This window comes from Anolis carolinensis, unplaced genomic scaffold, assembly GCF_035594765.1.
Source record: "Anolis carolinensis isolate JA03-04 unplaced genomic scaffold, rAnoCar3.1.pri scaffold_28, whole genome shotgun sequence".
NCBI classification, from domain to species: domain Eukaryota; kingdom Metazoa; phylum Chordata; class Lepidosauria; order Squamata; family Dactyloidae; genus Anolis; species Anolis carolinensis.
The window spans coordinates 105,627-125,000 of record NW_026943837.1 but is presented as its reverse complement, the minus strand read 5'-3'; the positions used below and the strand labels follow the sequence as shown (position 1 = coordinate 125,000).

At 46.5% G+C, this 19,374-nt stretch overlaps 1 protein-coding gene across 8 annotated transcripts in view; it reads left to right on the top strand.

Moving 5' to 3' along the window:
- hspg2 (heparan sulfate proteoglycan 2) overlaps positions 1-19,374 on the top strand; it is a gene marked incomplete at its 3' end in the record, with an annotated part of 196,940 nt that overhangs the window by 73,026 nt on the left and 104,540 nt on the right. For all 8 annotated transcript variants that reach the window (XM_062966741.1, XM_062966738.1, XM_062966739.1 and 5 more), the window contains 12 exon segments: positions 70-201; positions 1,348-1,492; positions 4,148-4,299; positions 5,817-5,963; positions 7,563-7,726; positions 8,795-8,974; positions 10,689-10,885; positions 12,747-12,894; positions 14,769-14,983; positions 16,765-16,826; positions 16,969-17,036; positions 17,136-17,276. In XM_062966741.1, coding sequence (XP_062822811.1) covers positions 70-201; positions 1,348-1,492; positions 4,148-4,299; positions 5,817-5,963; positions 7,563-7,726; positions 8,795-8,974; positions 10,689-10,885; positions 12,747-12,894; positions 14,769-14,983; positions 16,765-16,826; positions 16,969-17,036; positions 17,136-17,276 — 1,751 coding nt within the window.

Here is a 19,374-nt window from a genome sequence, read left to right as displayed (position 1 = left end):
GGATCCTAAGGGAATGATATCTCAACCAGGGGATTTTGCTCTTACTAACTCAGTGATGTTCCCCTTCAGCCACGAAAGGCCCTGGAGACACGTGTGGCCCCGGACAGTTTGTCTGCGTCTCCACCCGCGACTGCATCCCGGCCAGCTACCAGTGTGACGAAGAGCCCGACTGCCCCGACCGTTCGGACGAGATCGGATGCAGTGAGCAAAACGGGGAAACGGGAGGGGAAATGGGTTGTCGTCTGTTTTCCGGGCTGTCTGGCCATGTTCCAGAAGCATTCTTTCCTGACATTTCACCCACATCTATGGCAGGCATCCTCGGAGGTTGTGAGGTATATGGAGAAGCTAAGCAAGGAAGGTTTATATATCTGGAAGTTCCTGGGTGAAGAGCTCTTGGTGTGAATGTTGTAACTAATCACCTTGATTAGCATTAAATGGCCTTGCCAACTTCATGTCCTGGCCTGGGGGAATCCTTTGTTCAGAGTTATTAGCTGTCCCCGGATTGATTCCTGTCTGAGGTGGTTCAGTTCATCTTGGAAGTTCCTGGGTGGGGGGAAGAACTCTTGTCTGTTGGAGGCCAGTGTGAATGTTGCAATTAATAACCCTGAATAGCATTAAATGGCCTTGCCAGCTTCATGTTCTGGCCTGAGGAAATCCTTTGTTCAGAGTCGTTAGCTGTCCCCTGATTGATTCCTGTCTGAGGTGGTTCAGTTCACCTTGGAAGTTCCTGGGTGGGGGGAAGAACTCTTGTCTGTTGGAGGCCAGTGTGAATGTTGTAATTAGTCACCTTTGTTAGCATTAAATGGCCTTCCCAGCCTCACATCCTGGCCCAGCGGAATCCTTTGTTCAGAGTTGTTAGCTGCCCCCTGATTGATTCCTGTCTGAGGTGGTTCAGTTCACCTTGGAAGTTCCTAGGTGGGGGGAAGAACTCTTGTCTGTTGGAGGCCAGTGTGAATGTTGTAATTAGTCACCTTTGTTAGCATTAAATGGCCTTCCCAGCCTCACATCCTGGCCTGGGGGAATCCTTTGTTCGGAGTCATTAGCTGCCCCCTGATTGATTCCTGTCTGGAATTCTTCTGTTTTCAGAGTGCTGCTCCTTATTTACTGTTCTGATTTTGGAGTTTTTAAATACTTGTAACCAGATTGTGTTCATTTTCATGGTTTCCTCCTCTCTGTTGAAGTTGTCCACATGCTTGTGGATTTCAATGACTTTTCTGTGTCGTCTGACGTGGTTGTTGGAGTGGTTGAGGGGAATAGTTGGGTTGTGGTGGCAGAAGCATGGCATGCCTTTTAGAACACCTTTTCCCCAAACGATGGATCCTCATCTCCAATTCTTTTCTGCCCCAGTCCCTCCGCAAGTGGTCACTCCACCCGAGGAGCTGGTCCAGGCCTCTCCGGGCGACACGGTCCGCTTCTCCTGCGTGGCGGTCGGGGTGCCCACCCCCATCATCACCTGGAGGCTCAACTGGGGCCACATCCCCAGCAACCGCAGGTGAGACAAGGAAGATCTGTCGCGGGATGTGTTGATAGGTGTCGAAAGTTGGTTGTTCATGAACTACAAGATACCACCGTCATTGTCCTTGTTGAACTCTTGAATACCACCTGTATCAGTATAGTGAATGTTTAGGGGCTTAAAATCATCAGGTGTTTATATATGTTCTTGTGTGACTTATAATTGATGTCGTTATAGAAGTGAGGACCCTGTCAGGACATTGTACAAACAGGATACTTATGTTGTTTTCACATTAATAGAATCATACATACATAAAAGACATAAGGTAGTGTGAAAACTTACTGTATATACTCGAGTATAAGCCTAGTTTTTCAGCCCTTTTTTTAAGACTGAAAAAGCCCCCCTTGGCTTATACTCGGGTGAGGGTCCTGGTTGGCTTATATTTGGGTCAGCTTATACTCGAGAATGTATGGTACATTTATTATTTTTCTCTATTATTATTGGTATTATTACATTTATTATTTTTCTCTATTGTTCTTGCTACTATTACATTTATTTTACTCTATTATTATTATTATTATTATTAATACATTTATTATTTCACTCTGATATTATTATTGTTATTCATCATCATCATCATCATCATTTAATTACTTATTAATCGCCCTCCATCCAAGAGGCTCTAGGCGATTTACAAGATAAAATTGTAAAGGATAAAAACATACATACAAATATTGATAAAATAAATGCAAAATAATAAATTGCATTTATTATTTGTCTCTCTTATTGTTGCTACTATTACATTTATTTTACTCTATTTTTATTATTATTAATACATTTATTATTTCACTCTGATCTTATTATTATTACAGTAGAGTCTCACTTATCCAACACTCGCTTAACCAACGTTCTGGATTATCCAACACATTTTTGTAGTCAATGTTTTCAATACATCGTGATATTTTGGTGCTAAATTCGTAAATATAGTAATTACAACATAACATTACTGCGTAATGAACTACTTTTTCTGTCAAATTTGTTGTATAACATGATGTTTTGGTGCTTAATTTGTAAAATCATAACCTAATTTGATGTTTAATAGGCTTTTCCTTAATCCCTCCTTATTATCTAACATATCCAAGGTGCTTTTAGGATGTTTTTAAGATGTTTTTAAGATGTTTTTAAATTGTTGATTTTAGTCGGTTCTTGTAAGCCACCCCGAGCCCTAGGGGAGTGGCGGCATCTAAGTTTGAAAAATAAATAAATAAATAAATAAAAATATTCGCTTATCCAACGTTCTGCCAGCCCATTTGTCTTGGATAAGTGAGACTCTACTGTATTATAGCACTTATTTTTTTACTCCATTTATTATTACATGTATTATTTTCCTGTATTTATTATTATTATTATTATTATTATTATTATTATTATTATTATTATTATTATTATTACATGTATTATTTTACTCTATTATTATTAAAAAGATACATTGAAGAAGATGAGAATAATGATTTGATCAGAGTTGGACAGTCTTATCTTAAATTATGTAAATATTCAAAAGCATTTAACCTACTGATGCCTCAATTAATGTAATTTTATTGGTATCTATTTTTATTTCTGAAATTTCCCACCCTCAGCTTATACTGGAGTCAATGTTTTCCCAGTTTTTTTGTGGTAAAATTGGGTGCCTCGGCTTATATTCAGGTCAGCTTATACTCGAGTATATACAGTATTTATTAGCGATATTTATATCCCGCGCTTCTCACCCCAAAGGGGACTCAGGGCAGCTTACAAGTTATATATACATACAATATATTATATTATTAATATAGCACAATATAAGCAGTATATACGGTATATTTAAACCTCTATACCAGGGGTCCCCAAACATTTTAAGCAGAGGGCCGGTTCACAATCCTTCAGACTGTTGAGGGGCCAAATGATCATTTGAAAAAAAAAATACAAACAAATTCCTATGCATACTGCACATGTCTTATTTGTAGTGCAACAACAACAACAACAACAATGAAAGAACAATACAAAATTTAAAAATGAAAACAATTTTAACCAACATAAACCTATTAGGATTTCAATGGAAAGTGTGGGCCTGCTACTGGCCAATGAGATAGTCAAGTGAATTAGGATTGTTGTTGTTGTTGTGTGCCTTCAAGTCATGTCAGACTTTGGCAGGGCCTAAGTCTAAAATTAATTATTTATTTACTGCATTTATTTACTACATTTATATCCCACCCTTCTGACCCCGAAGGGGACTCAGAACAGCTGTATGTACATACAATATATTATATTATTAGCATAACACAATATTAGCATTATATATTACTATATTGAACTATACCACTATACTATTATATAATATGTAATATATAACATATAATTAATATTATTATATGGTATTACTATTAGTATTATACTGTATAACATAAAATTATTATCAATATTATATGTATATACAATATATTATATTATTGAAACTGATATAAAAATATTATATTATAAAACTGAGGGCGGGGGCCAGGTAAATGACTTTGGAGGGCCGCATCCGGCCCACGGGCCTTAGTTTGGGGACCCCTGCTCTATACTCTATATACACCACTTGACTTTCCATAGATACTCACACGTTTGAGGTCAATGGGGCGCTCTGACCATCTTTTTCTCCCTCCCTCTCCCTTGTAGAGTGTCCATCTCCAGCGAGAACGGCCGGGGGACACTGGTCATCCGGGACGTCAAGGAGGCCGACCAGGGCGCCTACACCTGCGAGGCCATCAACGCCCGAGGAATGGTCTTCGGCATCCCCGACGGAGTGCTCAGCCTTACCACCGGGAGAGGTTAGAGGGCAAAGGCCGCGGGGTCCGGGGTCCGGCCACTTCCTTCCTCTCTCTGTGCATCCATATCTCCCCCCTTCTCTTATCTATTTGTTTATCTATCTATTGCAGTGATTCCCAAAGTGGGCTCTGCAGTGATCCAGGGGGGCGGTGATGGCACCTATTAGGACACGAGGGCGGGGCCAGTGGAGGGGTGGGGCCTCTTCCCAAATGCCAGAGACAGGGCTGAGCACCTGAGGTGCTTGTTAGGACACAGGGGGCGGAGCTAGAGGACTGGGCATGGCTTCTTCCCAAGAGCCCAAGACAGGGCTGAGCCTCTATACCTCTCCTGAGGCGCTTATTGGGACACAGAGGGCGGAGTTAGGGAAGGGGGCGGGGCCTCCTTCCAAGAGCCCGAGACAGGGCTGAGCCTCTATACCTCTCCTCAGAGGCCTTTTAGGACTAAAGGGCGGGGCTAGGGGTGGGGGCGGGGCCTCTTCCCAAGAGCATAAGACAGGGCTGAGCCTCTATATTTCTCCTCAGAGGCCTTTTAGGACTAAAGGGCAGGGCTAGGGGTGGGGGCGGGGCCTCTTCCCAAGAGCCCAAGACAGGGCTGAGCCTCTATATTTCTCCTGAGAGGCCTTTTAGGACTAAAGGGCGGGGCTGGGGGTGGGGGCGGGGCCTCTTCCCAAGAGCATAAGACAGGGCTGAGCCTCTATACCTCTCCTGAGAGGCCTTTTAGGACTAAAGGGTGGGGCTAGGGATGGGGGCGGGGCATCTTCCCAAGAGCCCAAGACAGGGCTGAGCCTCTATATTTCTCCTGGGGGCCTCCTTCCAATAGCCTCTGTATACCTCCCCTGAGGCTCTTGTTAGAACATGGGGTCGGGATATAGAGGTTCAATCCCGTCAGGCACTTGGGAAGAACCCCCGCCCCCTCCTCTAGCCCCACCCCTTGTGTCCTGGCAGGGATAGAAGCTCATCCCTGCCTCAGAGCTCGTAACTCCGCCCATCCCAGTCCTGGCCGCCCATTTGTTCCTGCCCACCTTCCCCTCGCAGCCCTGCATCTTGGACTGGGGAGATGTTCAGCCCCGCCCCCTTGAGCAGGAGCCACGCCCATCCCTCTAAGCCACGCCCCCCTTTCCAGGGGTGCTGATTAATATTTTTTCTGGAAATGGGGTGGCAAGCCAAATAGTTTGGGAACCACTGATCTATTTGTATCTTGTATTGTCAAAGGCTTTTCTTCGATAATACAAGATACAAGATGTATATATTTTCTTTCTTTCTGTTTATCTTGTTTTACCTTAGTTTGGAAGCCCACTAAACCTCTTCTCTCTCTATCTGAGTCTGAGTCTGATCTCTCATTTCATTTCATTTTGGGGGTCTTTCAGCCTAAGTTGGGTGGGCCTTTTTCATGGTTGCTTTAGTTTTGCCCTCCTTCCAGGGAGAAGAGGGTTGGATGGGGTGGTCCGTAGGATCCCTTAGGATTGATTTGTAGGAAAAGAAAGACCTTGCTTCCTGACTTTTTCCTGTTTCGAATGCAGGGCCGTGCCCCGAAGGCCACTTCCACACGGAGCTGACTGGCCAGTGCCGTCCCTGCTTCTGCTTCGGCGTCTCCAAGGCCTGCCGCCACACCAGCCGCCACCGGGACCAGATCCGCCTACGTTTCGACATCCCAGACGATTTCAAAGGTGGGATGGATGGATTGAGGTTTTTAGATGCGGGCATGGCAGCCTTCGGCTCTTGCTAGGGCCTCTGAGCACGAGCAAAGTGTTTCCTGGCGGAGACTGACAGACCGTGCAAAGAATCTATGAACGACTGAGGTTCTTTCAGGCAGGGGGGAATCTTTTTGAAATCCTACCGCTGCCACCAATTTGTAATGATGTCAGAAAGGGGGAGAAATCTTTTTTAAACATCCCACCTCTGACACCGATTGCGGAGATGTGGAGGAGTTCCTATTAATTAATTATATTTATATTATTGCTGCCACCACTTATTAAAGATGTTTATTTACGCTGCCACCAGAGGTAAAAATGTTTATAATGCGACTACCAGTTGTTAAGGGGATTATCAACTCTTGCCACCACTATTGGAAGATTTAGCCACTGGCTACTTAGAGAGGAGACTTTTAAAATTTTATGTTTCTTCTTTCTTCTTCTTGTTTATTCTTGATGAATATGTGTATATGTGACAGAGACTGAGATGTTTAAGAGAACAATAACACGTTTATTGAGGCACAAGCTTAATGGTTACAATTCTCACTTAGAGGCACTTTGATTGACAGTTGCAAAGCTAGAATGAGGTGATTCAAACTTCCTAAAATGTCACTTCTTTCTCCACTGATTTAACCTGCAGTCACCCTGTGAATTTCAGTTACAGACTATCTTTTCCTTATCTGGAAGCAGATTACCTTAAAATAAGCCACCAAACTTATTTTAAACTGACTCAAGATCCAACCTTTGAGCTACCCTGATTCTCCAACTGAGAATCAGTCTTAACTGCAATTCCTCCAGTTACAGACTACCTTAAAATAAGTCACCAAACTTATTTTATCCCTGATCCCCTAACTTAGGATCAGCCTTCCTTGAGCTTCACCAGAGCCCAGACTAAAACCAACCTTCCCTGTGGTTCTCTGACCACACACTGAGTTTCCCTCCAAATTCTACTCTCTCTTCAGCTAACCCAGTTGGCTCCGCCCTCTTCTCCGTGGCAACCAGCCTCTGAGTGCTGAGGTGGCTATTCCCTTCATGCAATAACAATAATACTTACTCTTTTAAAACATAACCACACAATTAAACATGGCATCTGTAAACTAAAATTCATACTTCTTTATAGACCGGTTGTCAGATGGTCGCAGAACCTTGAGAGATAGATATCTTGCAGTCTCCAAAGCTCTCTTTTGGGTGGGATTAATTAAAATGTGGAGATAGGATGCCATGACTCCATCCTCTCACGGAATTAATGACGTGCTAGGGGAACAAGCTGTCTTTGCTGCAAGAGCCGGATTATGAAAATCAAGATCCAAAGTCTGCTCATAAGTCCACATTCATAAGCATTAAAAGTGCTTCCAATGACAAGCCAATGGCTTTGATCTTTCTGAGAATTGAAAGAATACGATTCTGAAATAAAATGAGAGGGAATATCGTTATTGTGCAGCCAAAATTGTATAGCTCTCATTCATGCCAAGGAGTCAAGAGCGGGTTGACTTGTCTCAATGCATAGCATGGCATAAGGCATGCATCTAGGGAGCCTGGTGCTTCACCGCCTTCCCTCCCTTTGACCTCTTTCAGGTGTGAACGTGACCACTCCTTCCCAGCCCGGGTCGCCCCCGCTCTCCTCCACACAGCTCCAGATCGACCCTCATCTGCAGGAGTTCCAGCTGGTGGACCTCAGCCGCCGCTTCCTGGCCCAGGATTCCTTCTGGACGCTTCCCGGGCAGTTCTTGGGCAACAAGGTGAGGCTGGTGGGGGCGAGAGCTGGCCATCGTCGTGTGGCTTCAAGCCGTCCTTGAGATAGCCTTCCAAGTGGGAACTCCAGTGGGAGGAAGGCTTGGGAAATCATGGACACATAAACAATGAAGAAGTGAATCGGAAATAGCAGGGAGAGTTTTGAAAGGTATCAGCCATTTCTTGCAGATCGCAGCAATGTTCTGATTGATCAGGGATTCGTAGTGTATCTACGAGGGTTGAATGAAAAGTAAGGCTTCCACCTTCATAACTCCTCAGCAGATGGCAGTCCTGGTATGCGGCAAGTACTGACTTGTTCAGTACACTCCTCTACAGTTCCATTTGGCGGGAAGCCTTAGCATTGAACGGTTGTGTTGTTAAAGCGTGAAGTGTGGAACCCTGTGCAGACGGGAAGCCTTAGCATTAAACGGTTGTGTTGTTAAAGGGCGAAGTATGGAGCCCTGCGTGGATGGGGAAGCCTTAGCATTGAACGGTTGTGTTGTTAAAGTGCGAAGTATGGAACCCTGCGCAGACGGGAAGCCTTAGCATTGAACGGTTGTGTTGTTAAAGTGCGAAGTATGGAACCCTGAGCAGACGGTCAATCAATGCGACTTAAGCAGCGTGCAGTCATTGAAGGTGTCACCCCAAAGGAGATTCATTAGATAATCCATCTGTTCCTGATAATGAAAGAAGATCTGCGGGGACGTCATTATGCTTCTGATGAAGACGTTGAGAGAACTGTGAGACGCCGGTTGCGGAAACAGAGTGTCAACTTCTTCTGTGATGGATTCAGAAAACTTGTTCCTTGTTTGCAGAAATGTGTCCAATTGTCTGGTGATGATATGGAAAAGTGAATAGTGGTAATTGAAGAGCACACTCTAAGGATTATTTCTGTGTTTGATTTCTTAAAATATTCCCATCCAAACCCAAGTAATGAAGGTGGAGGCAATACGTTTCATTCAACCCTTGCATATAAGAATATGCAGGCCATCCAACTTAAGAACAAAGCTACAGAACCCCTGTTGTTCGTAACTTAAGGAGTCATCTCTTTTGTCTCCTGTCTTTTTGGGCTCCAGGTGGACTCCTACGCCGGCTCCCTGCACTTCAAGGTGCGCTACGTCTTGGGCCGGGGCCATTCGGAGCCCCTCCGGAAGCCCAGCGTGGTCCTCGTGGGCAACGGGCAACGTCTCCTCTACCGGGCCATGGTGCCCACCCAGCCCAATGTGGTCAACCAGCGGGAGGTCCGGTTCACCGAGGTCAGTGCTTTTGCCACAGAGCGTGAAATCGTCTATATATAGAATAGAAATGGGTGTTGATGTATGTTTGCTTGTGAGTGATTTCCTATTAGCTTGCACTTCCAGAGAGCCCTGTGAATTCCACTGACGATGGATCTGGACCAAACCTGACACAGCTCATGACCTTGGGGTCCTTTACTTGCTTACTGGGTCTGTTTCGAACTTATTTGTTTCAAATAGTGCTTTCCTTGTCTTTAAATAACAACCAAATTTGTGATACGTGTTCCAATGACTTATTTCCTTGCTTAAGAACAATTAATTATCACTCCTTGAGATTCCTTATTGTGTCTCTCCCGGAAACATGCCAAACAGGAAAACCGAGCTGCCTTGGGAGTAGGACAGGAAAAGAATTGCATTCAAATACGTGAAATAATCCCACAACTGGAAAAATCGCTGAAACGATTACAAAAATAACCCTTTTGTCCTGCCTTTGCAGCCGCAACCCTGGAAAATGTGTTGGTTTTTTTCCCCCAATTCAGTCCTCAGGCAGGAAATGACACCCGGCTCCAGGATGCGGGGAGTTTCGGGATTCAAGAAATGACATCCTTTCACAGCAGCGGAGGGGGGGGGGGGTGGACACCAAAGATCCCTTTGCAATGGCTGAAGCCTATGAAGCAGATGGTTTGGTAGAGTTTAGATAAAAGTATAGAGTGTTAAGAAGAAAAACAATGAGATTAACATTTCAGGAGCGGCATTGTTAGTGTTTTTGGGATATTGTGTGAAATGTATAATCTATTGTTACTATGGAATTGTGTGCACTTGTTCTGGCAAGCATTCCAGCAGTCCAGAGGTTAATTGCAGCAGCCCTTGATTGATTGCTGGAAGGGCAAATGAACAGAGACTTCCATGTGTGCTACATGACAGGAAGATACATCACAAACTGGAATGCAAAGGGAGGTGCTTCTATGCACAGAGAGAACAGACTTTGAGAGAGAGAGACATGCGACATGTGTCCGGATAGCTTTGGAGTTTAGCATTGTAAATATTGTAAATAAAGCCTTCAGAGCCGCTGAGTTTCAGCAGACATAAATCAACGAAGGTGTCGTGCTTTGTCAGTGCCGTTTTGCCGTTTGCAAACATCTGACGGGGTGATCAGAGGTGGGACCTGGCTCATCCATCAAGTCAGGGTCATTGGAAGCATGCTGGGCCCATAACCCAACTGTCAGGGCCAACCCCGACTTGATGGATGAGCCAGGTCCCACCTCTGCTCACCCCGTCAGACCACCTCTGGACGGCTGGAATGCTTGCCAGAACAAATGCACACAATTCCATAGCAACAATAGATTACACATTTCACACAATATCCCAAAAACACTAACAGATGGGATACGTAGTCTTTCAGGTTGAGATAGAGATAGATAGATAGATAGATAGATAGATAGATAGATAGATAGATAGATAGATAGAGGAATAATGGCATCCTAGAATTGGAAGGATCCCCAAGGGCAATCAACTCCATCCCATAGATAGATAGATAGATAGATAGATAGATAGATAGATAGATAGATAGATCATAAAATCCTCAGAGCTAGAGTTCTATCACTTCCTGTTGTCTCACTCCCATGAGTAACCATGAGTCATTTGCAATTTGGATGTTTGTAACTTGGGGACTGCCCGTTTCCTTTGGGTGCATCTGTATGGGAGGTTTAATGCAGTTTAATGCCACTTTTTGCAGGAGAACTGGGAGACGGAGTCGGGTTCGGCCGTGAGCCGGGAGGAGCTGCTGCTGGTCCTGCAGAACCTGGAGGCCCTCCTGGTGCAGACGGTGTACGACAACCGCATGGCCAGCGTGGGGCTCAGTGACGTGGCCATGGACACCACCTCCACCGAGGTCACCGGCCTGGGAGTAGCCCAAGGGGTTGAGGAGTGCAGGTGAGCGGGGCCCGGGAGCCCTTCAAGGTGCAAGAACTTTGCTTCAGCATGGCATAGGACAGGATGGAAAGCCAGGAAGTGGCCTTGGGCAAGTCAGATGAGGACTTCTCCTGGAGACCAGGGTTCCCACTCAGAACTGGAATGCCAACTGGCTGGCATTGGGCAAAGTGTCCCAAGAGGGCAAAAGCTCTTCTGAAGAAAACATTAAAAGCCAGTCTAACCCTAAGATAGATTGATTGATTGATTGATCGATCAATAGATAGATAGATGATTGAATCCTAGAGTTGGAAGGGACTCCAAGGGCTATCCAGTCCAATCCCAAGATGGATGGATGGATAGAACTAGAATACTGGAGCTGCAAGGGACCCTAAGGGCCTCAGGAGTCCTACCCTAATATAGATGGTAGGTAGGTAGACAGACAGACAGACAGACAGACAGATCATAAAAGCCTGGAGCTGGAAGGGATCCCAAGGACCATCTAGTCCAACCCTAAGATATATGGATGGATGAATAGGTAGGTAGGTAGGTAGATAGCTAGATAGAGAGACAGACAGACAGACAGACAGATCAAAGAAGCCTGGAGCTGGAAGGGACTCCAAGGACCATCCAGTCCAACATTTAGATCAGTGATTCCCAAAGTGGGCGCTACCGCCCCCCAGTGGGTGCTGCAGCGATCCAGGGGGGCAGTGATGGCACCTATTAGGAAATGGGGGCGGGGCCAGAGGAGGGGCAGGGCCTCTTCCCAAGTGCCCGAGACAGGGCTGAGCACCTGAGGTGCCTGTTAGGACACGGGGTGGAGCTAGAGGAGTGGGCGTGGCTTCTTCCCAAGAGCCCGAGACAGGGCTGAGAATCTATACCTCTCCTGAGGCACTTGTTCGGACACAGAGGGTGGAGCTAGGGAAGGGGGCGGGGCCTCATTCCAAGAGCCTGAGTCAGGGCTGAGCCTCTACCTCTCCTGAGAGGCCTTTTAGGACTAAAGGGCGGGGCTGGGGTGGGGGCGGGGCCTCTTCCCAACAGCCTCTGTATACCTCCCCTGAGGTGCTTGTTAGAACACGGGGGTGGGGTATAGAGGTTCAGCCCCGTCAGGCACTTGAGAAGAGGCCCCGCCCCCTCCTCTAGCCCCACCCCCATGTCCTGGCAGGCGCCGCAGGGCAGGGATAGAAGCTCAGCCCTGCCTCAGAGCTCGTAACTCCACCCATCCCAGTCCTGGCCGCCCATTGGTGGCCCTGCCCACCTCCCCTCACAGCCCTGCATCTTGGACGAGGGGAGAGGCTCAGCCCCGCCCTCTTGAGCAGGAGCCACGCCCACCCCTCTAAGCCACGCCCCCTTTCCAGGGGGCGCTGAGTCATATGTTTTCTGGAAAGGGGGGCGGCAGGACAAATAAGTTTGGGAACCACTGCTTTAGATAGCTGGATATAATAGATAAATAGACCATTGAATAATAGAATGCTAGTTGGTAGCAATCCCAAAGGCAGTCTAGTCCAAACCTATGATAGATTCATAGATGTATAGATGATCAAATCATAGAATGTTAGTTGGTAGAGATCCGAAAGGCCATCTAGTCCAACCCTATGATAGATGATAGATAGATGGATAGACAGATCCAGCGGCGGCTGAACTGGTAAGCGAAGTATGCAAATGTAGAAGGCGCCAATCCCCTGGGGGTGCTATTGAGGCTCCTGGTACAGTGCCCAAAGAGAAAGAGAGAGAGGTGGGCAAACAAAGGTTCTAGGAAACTCCTCCTTCCGGGAAAGGCCTGGGACTTTGGGGAAATCTCCATGGCTCTCTTCTTCCACTCTCACTGCATTGGGGGGGGGGGGGGGCTGTTCCTAACGTTGCGGTGGGATCTTCTTTTCCACAGGTGCCCCGTGGGCTACGCCGGCCTCTCCTGTGAGCGCTGCGCCCCGCATTTCAAGCGCCTCCCTGGCACCCCGTACTTGGGCACCTGCTCTGGGTGCAGCTGCCACGGACACTCCAGCGCCTGCGACCCGGTCTCCGGATACTGCCTGGTAAGCTCTGCAGGAAGGGGCATATAAATAATAATAATAATAATAATAATCATCATCATCATCATCATCATCATCATCATCATCATCATAAAAATGTATATATATAAAAGAGTAATGAAATTTCGGCCTAGGACAAAACAACAAAACTACACATCCCAGAAACACTAAACATGGCAGCACAACCCCTCATCCATGCCTCTACGTTCATACAACAAAAAGAAAAGAAAAATAAAGTCCTAATTAGAGGGAGAGGAATAATTGTTTTTATCCAATTGCTGCCAGTTAAAAGGCTAAGCTCCGCCCACTTGGTCTCCTAGCAACCCACTCGGCCCAGGGGAAAGGCAGAGTTAGGCCTCACTTAGGCCTCTTCCACACTGCCTATAAAATACAGATTATCTGATTTTAACTGGATTATATGGCAGTGTAGACTCAAGGCCCTTCCACACAGCTATATAACCCAGAATGCCAAGGCAGATAATCCACAGTATCTGCTTTGAACTGGATTATCTTGAGTCCCCACTGCCATATAATCCAGTTCAGTGTGGATTCTATACAGTTGCGTAGAAGGGGCTACATATAATCCAGTTCTAAGCAAATAATACAAAAATATAAATATAATATATAAAAATGACAGTTGTATAATAATACAGAACAATATAATCTCTAAAATCAGGACAGTAAATAAAGAACCACACTCTGAAAACAGGAAAATCCCAGACAGGAAACAATCAGGGCCCACTAACACCTCTCAACAAAGGAGTCCCCAGGGAGGAAACAACCAGGCTTTGAAGCTGCAAGGCCATTCAGTGCGAATCAAGGTGACTAATTACAATTACATACTTCCTTCCACAAATAAAAACCCACTTAGGACTATGCCACAGCAACGTGTGGCCGGGCACAGCTAGTACCGTAATAATAATATTGGAAGAAAAGAAAAAAATTAAAAACCAATAATAATAATAATACTAATAATACTAATACTAATAATAATAATAATAATAATAATAATAAGTTGACCATTATATTATTATTATTATTATTATTATTATTATTATTATTATTATTGACACAACAACATAGTATGACACAGCAAACAAGATAGATATGCTGGATTTCTTATCACAAAATCACAAGTCAAACACTTATTATTATTATTATTATTATTATTATTATTATTATTATTATGGCAGTCCCCAAGTTACGAACAAGAGAGATTCTGTAGGCTTGATAACTTGACTCTGTCAAAGCTTTTTGATCAATTCTTTACAAGTAGTAAAAAAAAAAACCCCAACAACAACAGCATTGGAACCGTAACCATCATTATTTGTTTATGAATATGTACATTAATTTATACTAGCTGTGCCCGGCTACGCATTGCTGTGGCATAGTCTGGTGGTTAGGGATCCCTCTGGTTAGGACGCAGCCTGGCTTTGAAGCTGTAAAACTGTTCAGTGGTATTCAAGTTGGCCAACGGAGGATCCCCCTGGTTAGGAAACAGCCTGGCTTTGAATCTGCAAAGCTGTTCCACCATGGCAATGTTTGTTTAAAAGTGGTGTTGGGCTCCGCACACAGCTATGAGGGCCTCTGGATAATGTTATTTGGACTTTAATTTTCTAGGTTTTTTGGTTGAAAGACATAGATTGGATGATTATGTCTTTTGTGGCCAAATTTGGTGTGGTTTGGTTTGGTGGTTTTGTTGTTTACTCCATGGGAAAACCGCACATTATATTTTTATTAATTTATATACACACATATACATCCCAGAGAGGGATTATGGAGGAACATTGTGACTTGGGTCGGTCATGGGGTCTCCATGTGTGTTGTGTTTCTTGGAGATGAATCGGGATGTGAGCGTCCTCTCTTTTTGCCCCCAGAACTGCCAACACAACACTGAGGGACCCCAATGCAACAAGTGCAAGCCGGGCTTCTTTGGCGACGCCACCAAAGGCGGCCCCACGGCGTGCCTGCCTTGCCCGTGCCCCTACACCGAAGCCCCACGGAGGTTCTCCAGCACTTGCTTCTTGGACACGGACGGGCAGGCCACCTGCGACGCGTGTGCCGTGGGCTACACTGGGCGCCGCTGCGAGAGGCAAGTAATAATAATAACACTTTACTTATATTCTGCCCTGAGTCCCCTTGGGATCACAGTACACATACACGGCAAACATTCAATGCCGTTTGGACAGACAGAACAGAACAGACAGAAAGGAGGAATGTTGTGTTTAAAGTCCAGCTTCGGTGCCTTGGAGGTTGTGCTCGGATTCAGCCACAAGAGGGTGCTGTTGGTCCGTTCTCTATGATTAAGAGCCATCAGGACTTCCTCCTTCCTTTCGGTCACTGGCATTTTATGGTGTCGTAAAATACCTCCCCCGCTGAATTAGCGGTACCTAATTTCTCTACTTACAGCTCAGCTGTTTTCGAACTGTTTAGCAGGATTGGGTTCGAATCCTGTTTCATCTGTATCATTTGTGGTTTTGTACTGTTTCGGGAACAAATGAAACAATGAAACGAATGGCAGAGGGGAACAGTTACCATTCCCCTCTGCCGATTTTTGTCACTTGGCTGTAGGACCTGGCTCCCAGGGCCTTCAGCCAAGTGACAGTCGCTTAATGCTCATAGACCCTGCCTGGCAGGACTATGAGCATTGAGCGCTCAATGTCTCATAGGCCCGGCTCTCAGGGCCTAGAGTTGAGCGCCGAATGCTCCATTGTAGCCCTGCAAGCCAGGCCTATGAGCCATTAAGCGCTCAATGGCTTGTAGGCCCAGCTTGCAGGGCCTACAGTAGAGCACCAAACACTCGAGGCTCATAGGCCCAGCTTGGAGGGTCTACAAGCATCAAACATTTGGTGCTCGCCTGTAGGCCCTGCGAGCCGGGCCTAGGAGACATCGAGCGCTCAATGGCTTGTAGGCCCAGCTTGCAGGGCCTATAGTAGAGCACCAAACACTCGAGGCTCATAGGCCCAGCTTGGAGGGTCTACATCAAACATTTGGTGCTCGCCTGTAGGCCCTGCGAGCCGGGCCTAGGAGACATCGAGCGCTCAATGGCTTGTAGGCCCAGCTTGCAGGGCCTACAGTAGAGCACCAAACACTGAAGGCTCATAGGCCCAGCTTGGAGGGTCTACAAGCATCAAACATTTGGTGCTCGCCTGTAGGCCCTGCGAGCCGGGCCTAGGAGACATTGAGCGCCCAATGGCTTGTAGGCCCAGCTTGCAGGGCCTACAGTAGAGCACCAAACACTGAAGGCTCATAGGCCCAGCTTGCAGGGCCTACAAGTATCGAACATTTGGTGCTCTCCTGTAGGCCCTGCGAACTGGGCCTAGGAGACATCGAGCACTCGATGCTCGTAGGCCCTGGATGCCGGGCCTACCGTTGAGCACTCACTGGTAGGCCCCGCAGCCAGAGCCTACGAGCCATCGAGCGCTTGATGCTCATACGCCCTGGTCGTAGGATCTGGTGCTTTGGGGGGTTTTGGATGGAAAAATCCATTTGTATAGGTGCCCATTTCCATCAGCGGCGAACAGAAATGGGTCCATATGAATGGAACAAACAGAAATGGAAAGTAATTTGATATAAATACACAACCCAACGGCTGGTTGGGTTTTATATAAATACACAACCCTACTACAGTGAGCTGGGCTTGACTGTCGGGTGCTCACCCCGACCGGGCTTCGAACTGGCCACCATTCGGTTGGCAGATCTTATCACTGCTGGTGATTTACCAGCTGTGCTGAAGCCCAGTGGGACGCTCCCTGCTGTCTGTTGGGACCCCATTTTGTCAAAGCCCCCAGGGTCCCCCTAAGGGCCACAACCCCTTTCATAGTCCTGGAATATAGCCCACTAACCCAGGCCTTGTCCCCCGTTGCTCTTCAGGTGTGCTCCTGGTTTTGAAGGCAACCCCATCCAGCCTGGCGGGAAGTGCATCAAGGCACCCGGTGAGTGAAAGGCCTCGGAGGGTCAGTTTAGTCTTCTTCTCTTTCTCCCCCTCCTCATCCACTTCCTCTAATGTTCCAACCAAATCGCAACCATATGAACCTTTTTCCTCTCCCAACCTTTTTCTGTGTCATCCTTAAACAGGGCAAGTGGTCGCCCGTTGTGACGTGCGGGGCAGCAGCGAGGTTTCGGACGGCGCTTGCCGGTGCAAGGTGAGCTGGACGACCACGAGGAAGCCCCCAAATGAGTTCACTACCATGGGTTCTGCAGTCAGTGGGATCGTCAACATTCTTATTTTGTCCTTTTGACAGCCCAACGTCATGGGCCGTTTCTGTGACGAATGCGCGACGGGGACCTTCCACCTCAGCGACCGCAACCCGGAGGGCTGCCTGCGCTGCTTCTGCATGGGGGTCTCGCGGCAGTGCGCCAGCTCCTCCTGGAGCAGGGACCAGGTACGCACCGCGCTCGGGGATTCAGACACGGTTTTAGAACAGGGGTATTCTCAACCCCTTACATCATTGTCATCTTGCATTGTTATCTCATACAGAAAAAGTGTTTATTATTATTATTATAATTATTATTATTATTTATTGTTATTATTATTATGGTCCCAAGAGGTGATATAGAACAGGAGCAGTTTTAACCTGTTAGATCAGTGATTTGCAAAGTGGGTGCTACTGCCCTCTGGTGGGTGCTGCAGTGATCCGGGGGGGCGGTGATGGCGCCTATTAGAACATGGGGGCGGGACCAGAGGAGGGGCGGGTCCTCTTCCCAAGTGCCGGAGACATGGCTGAGCACCTGAAGCGCCTGTTAGGACACACAGAAGGCGGAGCTAGAGGAGTGGGCGTGGCTTCTTCCCAAGAGCCTGAGACAGGGAATCTTCTATACCTCTCCTGAGGCACTTGTTGGGACACAGAGGGCGGAGCTAGGGAAGGGGGCGGGGCCTCCTTCCAAGAGCGCAAGACAGGGCTGAGCCTCTACACCTGTCCTGAGAGGCCTTTTAGGACTAAAGGGTGGGGCTAGGGAAGGGGGCGGGGTATAGAGGTTCAGCCCTATCAGGCACTTGGGAAGAGGCCCTGCCTCCTCCTCTAGCCCCGCCTCCTGTGTTCTGGCAGGCGCCGCAGGACAGGGAAAGAAGCTCAGCCCTGCCTCAGAGCTCGTAATAGTCCCCCCCACCTTTGAAGTTGACTGAATTGCATTGGTGGTTGTTTGATATTATTACTGTTGTACGAGGGCTATCCACAAAGTAGGTTACATTTTGGATTTTAAAAAGGACAAAGTATAGGAGAAATCATTTACCATATGCAGCTGAAAGACACATCCCAATAATACAAACTCATGTAATCCCCATTGAAATCTAGGCACGTCTCATATAGATAAATGAGTTTGAAAAATACTGCTCCAGTAAATTCCCCACTTGTGTCCTCAGCTCTTCTCCCTTCCTGCAGCGTAGCCAAAATGCTGCGCTGCCAGCCACGCCCCCATTGTTGGAAATGGAGGAGAGAGGCGGCAAATTTACTAGGGCAGACCTTTTCAAACTCATTTATCTATATGAGACGAGCCTAGATTTCAGTGGGGATTACCTGAGATTGTAGTATTGGGATGCGTCTTTCCACTGCATATGGTAAATGATTTCTCCTATACTTTGTCCTTTTAAAAATCCAAAACGTAACCTACTTTGTGGATAGCCCTCGTATAAACCTTTGTTTTAACTTCTGTTTTATCATCTTCTTGTGTTTTAAACTGTGTATATTGTTAATGTATTTGTGCTGTTACTTTTGTAACATTGTGAGCCACCCCGAGTCCCCATGGGGAGATGGTGGTGGGGTATAAATAAAGTTTTGTTATTATTATTATTATACGCAGATCCTCAGAAAGTCACATACAGAATAGACAGATACTCACACTGAGTCACACAGGAGAGAGGAAGATGGTCATCCGTAAGGGACTCTGGCTGATGCAACCCCTTTGCAATGTGCCTCACATAGTTACGACTCAGCCATTGCCACACCCACTTATGCATCATGACATACACAGTCATACCCAGATGCTATCAATACTCCACATGTCCATCAAACAGTATTTTTATATGACTAGAAATTCTATGCTATTTCTATCTAACACCTATGAATGGTGCTCTGAATGATAGACCCTATGAAGGATTCTATGAGTGATAAACCCTATGAAAGATCTGGTTTGAAATGGCTGATGATACAAGTGCCAGTTCTGGTGGAGTTCCCTATCAAGATCAGTGCCAGGGGTCAGGGTGCGTGTTGGGTGGGTTTCTTCAAACACCATCAATCAGCAGCTCCAAACCAGCACCCTGACAAATTGGTGAATTTCTGCCCTCACCAATTCCTCCAAAGTCAGACTCAAAGACATTTGCAGTCTGAAGTTCAAACATCTATTTAATATTTACAGAGATATTTACAATTGCAGCAAAGTCCATCGCTCGAAGCCGGCATTCCTCGGCTCAGCTTTTCTCTCACACAGTTCAACAAGAGATAAGAAAGCACATTCCTTAGTCCGAAGGAAGTTCCGACCTCCAAG